Source organism: Delphinapterus leucas, chromosome 10 (assembly GCF_059928025.1).
Source record: "Delphinapterus leucas isolate spDelLeu-1000000601 "Yukka" chromosome 10, BTC_Dleu_Yukka2, whole genome shotgun sequence".
In the NCBI taxonomy this organism is placed as follows: Eukaryota; Metazoa; Chordata; class Mammalia; order Artiodactyla; family Monodontidae; genus Delphinapterus; species Delphinapterus leucas.
In genome coordinates this window covers 19,400,401-19,409,313 of record NC_143138.1, presented here as the reverse complement: position 1 = coordinate 19,409,313, position 8,913 = coordinate 19,400,401, and the positions used below count along the sequence as shown (strand labels likewise).

At 46.1% G+C, this 8,913-nt stretch overlaps 1 protein-coding gene across 1 annotated transcript; it reads left to right on the top strand.

The window, feature by feature from the left end:
* Positions 1–6,360: 6,360 nt before the first annotated feature.
* DCDC2 (doublecortin domain containing 2) lies at positions 6,361–7,448 on the top strand. Its single transcript, XM_089918407.1, has one exon. The coding sequence runs from the start codon at positions 7,097–7,099 to the stop codon at positions 7,391–7,393; it is 297 nt and encodes a 98-aa protein (XP_089774533.1). The 5' UTR covers positions 6,361–7,096; the 3' UTR covers positions 7,394–7,448.
* The last annotated feature ends 1,465 nt before the right edge of the window (positions 7,449–8,913 follow it).

Here is an 8,913-nt window from a genome sequence, read left to right as displayed (position 1 = left end):
ATACTTTATGCCTTAGAATTAACCCAACCTAAAGCAAGGGAGGAGGGCTTTCAGACTCTTGCACTGGTTAGTCACAGGGTAAGGAATCTCATTAATCATACCTCTTACAATGGGATCTACAGAAGTGGTATGTCTGTGAAGCAATCGTGAAGCAGATGTGATGCTGCATTTCAGAATCTCTGGATGAAACTCTCTAATACAGAGGCGTTTCTTATCTTTAAAAAACCCACACTGATATTTAAAATAGTTACTCTCTTGTCTTTTTCAACATCACTAAGTTCTATTAATTTTTTTGAGTATACCTCTCTCACTTTCAAGATCTCAAACCCCTATATTTTCTCAGGTCATATCAGGCCAGTGGGTAAAACTGGTCAAAATTATTAAGGCACAGCTTGGCAGGTTCTTGCTTCCTATGAAGCATACATGTGCATCCCATAACTGTCCCCCTGAAACTTCCCGCATTTACTTCGAAGAGTTCCCAGGGAGTGAGCTCTTAAGTCTGCCCAGCTTCTGCATGTTCCTCATTTCCTGCTCTAGCTCCTTTTGGTGCTATTTCCTGCTGAGGCCTCTACTGCTTGTGAAGCCAGGTACTGCCACCTGTACACCGTTGCCTCTGTGAGGTGATGCTGTCTCTTGCCAGGTCCCAGCGCCATGGATGCTACGTTACAGTCCACAGGGTCCAGGGAGGCACCGCCAAGGTGACTCTGCTCCCTGCACCAGAAAGCCTCTCTTCTCCATCTCGCTTCCAGATTATATTTTACACACAGCATAAAAGAAGAGCTGTTTGTGCTCAATGCTTTATAGAATTTATAGTGAAATATGTATTTCAAATTTTACTGATAGCCACATCCAATTCCCCGTAATGACATGGGGATTGGAACCTGACAGGTGAGATGCTAAACTTCAGATTGCCCCTCTCCCACGATCTAGCCTTTGTTACTGGGTTTACTTCTCTTACAGCTTTTTACTTTAGGATGAGTTTTTTTTTTTTTTTCCAGTGATGCCTTAGTTTTTCATAAAAACACATTCCTCGTGGGTCTAACAGTCTGGCAGACATGCTCAGACATACATGAATATTGTAGGGGACATATTGGAGACCTGAGCTAGGACAGCTTCCTTCCTTTACCCTTTTCCTCCCTCCCTCCCTCCCTTCCTCCCCTCCTTCTTCTCTCCTACTCCCTTTTCTCTCTTTTTACACACACACACAATATTCATTTGCTAGACTATATGCCAGGCACTGTTCTAAGTACTTCATATAGAGCAGTGACAGATCAGACAATGTCCCACTCTCCTGGACATTCTACAGAGTGGCAAGTGCCACAAACAAGAAACAGAACAGGGTGTTGTGACCTACAGTGACTAGGGGACATTTTACATAAGGTTATTAGGGAAGGCCTTTCTGATGAGGTAAACATTCAGCTGAGAGCTGAATGACAAGGAAGACTCAACTGTACTTAAAAACCTGGTACTTAAGCATTCCATTCAGAGAAAATGGCAGTACTTATACCTTTATTTATATTATGTTATACTCTGCCTTAGAGAGCATCCCTTGCCCCTAAAGCTGTACGAAGTGGGATTTTACACTGAACCCACCCTTGGTTGACTTGTTCCACTCGCTCAGGTATCATGTTAGGGTCTGTCTTGATGTTGGGGTCACCCACATGAGTGGCCCTGTCTCACAGGGCCCTCAGCTGGAGGGATCCTCTGTAGATCCCTCTCAGGGTACAGCCATATTCCCAACTCACCACACACTCTAATGCGGCCTCTGGGCATATGGTTTTCAGGGTTTCTAACCTCAGCCCACAGGGAGGGGAGCTTCAGGGAAGTCCCAGCCCAGGTGCAGGATCACAGTGAGGAGAAGGCAGTGGAAGCCTGCAGCCTCCTTATTCTCAGGGAATTCCAGATTCCACATAGTTAAGCCCTAGAAGATGAAGAGTAGGGATTTCTTCAACCACCGTGGGGCATTTCTGATAGAGCAGGAGTATAAAACCTGGATTCCTTGAGATGGCTAAGGGACTCAGGAGGCTCTCGCATGCCCACGGGGGTCAGGTTCTCCCTTTCAGCTCCTCAGAGGGGAGGGACATTGGTCACCACAGGCTGGGCCTCCTCAGGCAGCCTCTCATTTCACCTGGCTTCCTCTCTGCTGGGGCTCCGCCATCCAGCCTCACTGTCCTTCACCACGGGCTCCCCCAGCAGACACAGGCCTCCCGTTGTCTCCTGAGCCAGGCCTGGGTCAGAGACGACTATTTGCCTTTTGGGTTCTTCCCAGGCTTATTCCCCCATATTGTCTTTGCTCATCATCCTTTCCTCATGAAGCCTCCTTTCATTTCTCCTCCATCTCTTCACTGTATCACATCCAATCAATTCTTCAAGGCCCACCTCAAGACTCACCTCCTCTGGGTGGCCCTACCCAATTGCTATTGTTTCCATGAATCTCTCCTTTGCTGAATGCCTACAAGCATCCCAATTCTTCCTCTCCCTCCCTCCTCACTTCCTCTCCCTTCTCTTACTTCCCTCCCTCTCCCCTCTCCCTTTCTTCCTTCTCCTCCTTCCTTCTAAATAAGAAAGCTTATTTATCCCAACTCTTTTTTGGGAAAAAAGCCTAAATTTTGAATGTATAACAAAATATTTATAAGGTATATGAGGGATAGAAAATATTAACAATAATACAAAGACATGTGTGCACCACACCCTCACCCCCACCAGTCCAAGAATGAGATATTACTATTTTCCTACAATAGATCGTAATGCTCCTGCCACATCCCATCCCCTGTATTCCCCCCACCCCACCCCCAATGCCAACAGGTAACCACTGTCCTGAATGTTGTGTCTGTCACTCTCCCTTACTTTTCTTTATAGTTTTAGCATTTTGGATCCTTCAACAGTGAATTCTTTAGTTCTGCATGCGTCTGAATTTTATACTAGTGAAAATGTACTATATTTATCCTTCTGTGCCTTGCTTTTCTGACTCAGCATTATGTTTGTGGGTAGTCTTCCATGTTGGTACATGTTGGTGTATGCTGTTGAGTTCATTTTCACTGCTGTATGTGGTGTTCTACTGTCTGTTATCTATTTATTTATCCATTCTATTGTTCTTCCACATTTGGATTGTCTCTTTTCTTAATATGAGAAATACTTCTATACACTTTCTTGTAGATGTCTCCTGATGCACCATGTGCAGGAGTTTTTCTAGGGTATTTACAAAGTAGAAGAAATGCTGGTTCTAAGTGGTTGTTCTAGGTTATAGTCTCACCAGTGGTGGATGAGAGTTCCTGTTGCTTTCCATCCTCTGTGACTTTGGTTTGTCATATCTTAATTTTTGCCAATCTGGGGGCAAAATCTTGGAGGTTTTAATTAGAATTTCTCTGATTTCTAATGAAGCTAAACATCTTTTCATATGTTTATTGCTAATTTAGATTTCCTCCTTTGTTAAGAGGCTGTCTGAATCTTTTGCCCATTTATTTTTATTTTTTTATTTTTTGCGGTACGCGGGCCTCTCACTGTTGTGGCCTCTCCTGTTGCGGAGCACAGGCTCCGGACGCGCAGGCTCAGTGGCCATGGCTCACGGGCCCAGCCGCTCCGCGGCGTGTGGGATCTTCCCGGACCGGGGCACGAACCCGCGGCCCCTGCATCGGCAGGCGGACTCCCAACCACTGCTCCACCAGGGAAGCCCTATGCTATCATTCTTTTAATTAATCTCACCAGAGTTGTGTTGATTTTATAAATCTTTTCAAAAAACCAACATTTGGCTTTGTTGATCATCTTTTCTTAATCCAGCTGTCTGTTGATGGACACTCGGGTTGCTTCTATAGCGTGGTTATTGTATACAATGCTGCTGTGAACATTGGGGGGCATGTATCTCTCAAATTGGTGTTTTTTTTAGTGTTTTGAGAAATCTCCATACTGTTTTCTCCAGTGGCTGCACCAATTTACTTTCCCACCAACAATGCACAAGGGTTCCCTTTTCTCCACATCCTCACCAACATTTGTTATTTGTGGTCTTTTTGATGATAACCATGATCAGTGTTTATCTAACTTTTCTGGCTTCTGAAATCCTTCTCCCTTTGCTGTGTTGGGATTCTGTATAACAGAGAAGAGCTCTAACACAAATTCAGCAAGCAAAAGGAGCAGAGAGAAAGACTGCAAATATATGACTATTTCTGTTGTTGTTTCTCCGCCATTGTTAAATATAGATAAGCCTGGTGCACAGGCTTCTCATTGTGGTGGCTTCTCTTGTGGAGCATGGGCTCTAGGTGCGAGGGTTTCAGTAATTGTGGCACACAGGCTCAGTAGTTGTGGCTCGCAGGCTCTAGAATGCAGGCTCAGTAGTTGTGGCACATGGGCTTAGCTGCTCCACGGCATGTGGGATCCTCCTGGACCAGGGCTTGAACTGTGTCCCCTGCATTGGCAGGTGGATTCTTAACCACTGCGCCACCAGGGAAGCCCCGACTCAATTGTTACATTTCCAGGAATTTTAAACATTGTCATTGCATAAATATACAATTAAATAAATTACATTAAAAATAAAGATAATAACTACTCAAAACTCATCACCACCCCCATTTTACTATTATCTCTGAGGTTATATATCTATTGTATCTGAATGGTGGAAATAACATACATGCTACTGCACATCTCATGCTTTCAGTGACGTCAGATTGGAGCTGGAAATTGGCCTTGTTTGCACTACTTATACTACAAAAGTTGGCAAGTGCTGTGAATCAAGGCTTTCCCCACCCTGCAAACCAGTAAACATTTATCGCCATATCACTGTCTAAGAGGCAAATGGATAAATGAGTCTGGGCTCAGGAGACAAATCTGGACTGGAGATAGTGTTGGGGGAGGCATCAGAATACAGATGTGGGGCTGCTTCATGGGCTGATGACAAGGCTTCACACTCAGAAGATCCTCATGCTTAGTTTATTGTTCTGTGGCCACCATCTTGAAATTCATAATTTTTGAACAAGAGGCCACATGTTTTTATTTTGTTCTGGGCTGGTATGGGTATGGATGGTACGGAGGTTTAGGTGGTCTGGGGGTGGCTTGATTTACTGCCTTTCATCCCTCAAAACACGTTTTCTGTCTTATTCACCTACTTGGTAGCACATCCCCACAGATATTTTCCCCATCCATTCCCTCAACCTGTGTATTCTTCACAACCAGCTCACAAAATTTCCTTCTTCTATTTTCCCTCTGTATTGTTCTCTCCTCTTTAGTCTTCTTTTGAAAACTGTTAACTTTCAAGGCATTGATGTATTAAATAACTTTAATAATAACATTTCTGCCCCAGATTGCAATGTCCCATACATTCGTCTCTCAGATTGGTATGACATGGTGGTTAAGGTGGTCCTGGAATCACAGAAAACTGGGTTTGAATTTTCCCACACGACCTGAGGTGAATTTCTTCTGTTTCTCTACGCCTCAGTTTCCTCATTTGAGGAGAGAGTATTTACCTCTGAAGGCTGTGAACATTAAATTAGATAATCTAATTAAATTAGATAACCTAAAGTGCTTAACACAATGCACATGGTAAGTGTTCAATTAATGGTAGTTATTAACTACCATTATGGTAGTTAACTACCATAATGGTAGTTTTTATTAACACTATTTTTATTCATAGATGAAGAATTAGGAACAGCCAGTAATGAAATTTGCACATGACACATAGTAGGGACGTCTTAGGAGGAACAAAGGGAACACTGGGAGAGATGAGCTGGAAGATTTCAACTTTTTAAAGAGAATTTTCCTGCTTCCATAATATGTGTCCCACAGTTGCTTGGACAAAGCACCTCTTCACTGAAGGTCTCAAAGCTCCTCTCCCCCATCTTACCATACATCGATCCAATCTATACAAACGGCATGGATGTGGGCTCTTGGGCACCGAGAGCCACTTAGCCTTCTTGAGGCAACCTTTTCTCGGCGTAAAGCTACGCATATGGTAGGCACTTCAAAATATTAGATTTTTTTCTATGCCGCTGTATCCCCCAACTTCCAACACAGCGCCTGGCACCCAGTAGGCGTCCATTTATAGAGTGACTGCATGATAATGACTCCCAGGCTTCCCCTCCTTCCTCCCAAAACACTCACTTATCGAGTCTCTGCCGGAGGCTGCGGGCAAAACCCGAGGGATCCAGGAGCGCGCCAGGCCTAGTGCACTGATTCCGCTCCCTGCGCGTGGCTGCAGTTGCTATGGAAACGGCGAGAAATAACAACTCCGTTCCCCCCGCGCGCCCCGGGTGACGGAGGCCCGCAGAGGCAACGGCAGCTGGAGGAACAGCGGGAGCGACGCGCGGCCGCAGCCGAGTTCACCGCGGCGCCCCTGCCCCACCCCCGCCCCGCCCGGCCCGGCCCGGCCCGGCCCGGCCCGAGCCGCCCCTCCCCCAACTGGGCCTCGGGTGTAGGTAGGTACTCCGGCCGCGGGCGCCTCCCGGGATCCCACCCACTACCCCCCGCCTTGGGACTTGATTGCCTGCCTCTGCCCTATGTGTTCAAAAGATGCCCATGGGAGCTTCGCCGCGGGGCGGTGCAGGTCATCTGGGGAGGGGGGAGGGGTCTAGGAAACTCTCTCAATGCACTTTAGGCATTTATTTCTCCGCAAAGAAAAATCTGGGCAATTCCAGCCGGAACCCTAATTACTTTGGGAACAAACAGAAGATTGAGAGGGGAGAGAGCCAGGCGAGGAAAGAAGTTTCATCACATGTATAATTTTATAATTCGTGTGTGTGTGCGTTTGTGTGTTCCCACCTCCCTCCCGGGCGCACGAAGTTTGCCTGTTTCAAGCCCCCCGCGCGGCTCCTGTGCAGAGGTGGTTACACCCCGATTCTGCCGGTAGCGAGTGAAACAGGTGTCGTGCGCGCACCGCGATTGCTGATTGGCTGTGCAGACTCTGGTGAAATACTTGAACGTGTCCTGCAGCCGCAGGGTCTTCGCGGGGTGAAAGCCCGGCATACGCACTTGCTTCGCCTTTACCCGTGAGCTTGTCTGTTGCCCGTTCGTTTCAGGACGCGACCCCGCGCCGCGTGTGCCGTGAGGCCGCTGGGGCAGCGGAGGTGCCTCCCCGCTGAGAAGCGAGCGGGAGCGGCGTCCAGTGGGGAAGATGAGCGGCAGCAGCGCCAGGTCCAGCCACTTGTCTCAGCCGGTCGTGAAGAGCGTGCTGGTGTACCGCAACGGGGACCCCTTCTTCGCGGGGCGCCGTTTCGTCTTCCACGAGAAGAAGGTGTCCAGCTTCGACGCCTTCCTCAAGGAGGTGACGGGCGGCGTTCAGGCGCCCTTTGGGGCCGTCAGGAACATCTACACCCCGCGGACCGGGCACCGCATCCGGAAGCTAGACCAGATCCAGACCGGGGGCAACTACGTGGCTGGGGGCCAGGAAGCCTTCAAGAAACTCAAGTGAGTCCTTCTATCCCCACCGCCCGTCATTTCAGAGGGTTCTAAGGTGGAATGGAATAACCCCCGCCCCACCCCACACCTCGGTGCGCTCAGGGGCTGTGACTGTGCGGGTTGATGCCACTCAAGGCTCCCGCTGCGGCTGGGGTCAGAGGTTGAAAGTGTGATTGGAAAAGAAAGTGCACGTACGGAGCAGTAGGAACAGACTTTAAATGTGTGTATAAGGAGTGGGAATCAAAAAAAAAAAAAAGTATTCCGTGACTAGCTATTTGGAAAGAGTAACACAAATGTCATGTTAGATATTTGGCATTTTCTGTTCTGCTTTTTCTCTTTCCACTTTTGCTTGGAACCTATCATTTCATTTTAATTTTTGTTGCCGTATAGTTGATTTACAATGTTGGAACCTATCATTTGAGTTTAAATGAAGACTTCTTAAAAATCACTTGGAAGTATTGTCACCCATGAAGAAAAGTGCTTTCAACCTTTCAGTTCCAAGTAGAACTGACCACACTCCACTTTGTGACCCTCCTCCCACCTCCTGCACGTTTATGTTATTTCCTTAATGCTTGGAAAAGTTTACTGGCTTGCTGTATTTGTCTACATGTCTGTCACCAGGTACTTGATGGTTAAACCTTCAAGGACAGAGGTCGTTAGTGGTGCTTATCCCCAGTTCCTGGCAGGGCGCTCACTTATTTGTGGGCGTTCAGTGAATCAGCAAACTGTGCTTAGGTCTCTGAAGGGAACAAAGATAAGACAGGACTCCTTGTCTTTTGGAGCTCACAATCTAACAGGAGACAGACTACATGCACACCAGTAATTTTAATGCGAAGTACAAAAGAATGAGTGCAATTAGAAAGATAGTTAAAGTTCTATGGGAGTTGAGAGAAATTATTCCTCGTGGGGGTGGGTACTGTAGGACAGGTAGAATTTAATATTCCATAGGGTTTTTTTTTTTATAGCTTTACTGAGATATATTTCACGTAACATAAACCACAGTGGTTTTTAGTATATTCCTAGAGTTTTGCCACCATCACCACAAACTAATATTAGAACATTTCTATCACTCCAAAAAGAAACCCTGTACCTTCCCAGTTTCCCCTTCTCCCCATGCTCTAGTAACCACTAATCAGTAGTGGTTAGTTTCTCTGTCTCTATGGATTTGTCTATTCTGGACATTTTATATACAGGCAGACCTCGGAGATATTGCAAGTTCTGATCCAGACCACTGCAATAAAGTGAATATTGCAATAAAGCAAGTCACAGGAGTTTTTTGGTTTCCCAGTGTATATGAAAGTTATGTTTACACTATGCTGTAGTCTATTATGTGTGCAATAATAACATTATGTCTAAAAAAAAGTACATGCCTTATTTAAAAAATACTTTATTGCTAAAAAATGCTGATCATCATTTGAGCCCTTAGCAAGTCATAGTAGTAACATCAAAGATCACTGATCACAGATTACCATAACAAATATAATATAATGAACAAGTGTGAAATATTGCAAGAATTACCAAAATGTGACACAG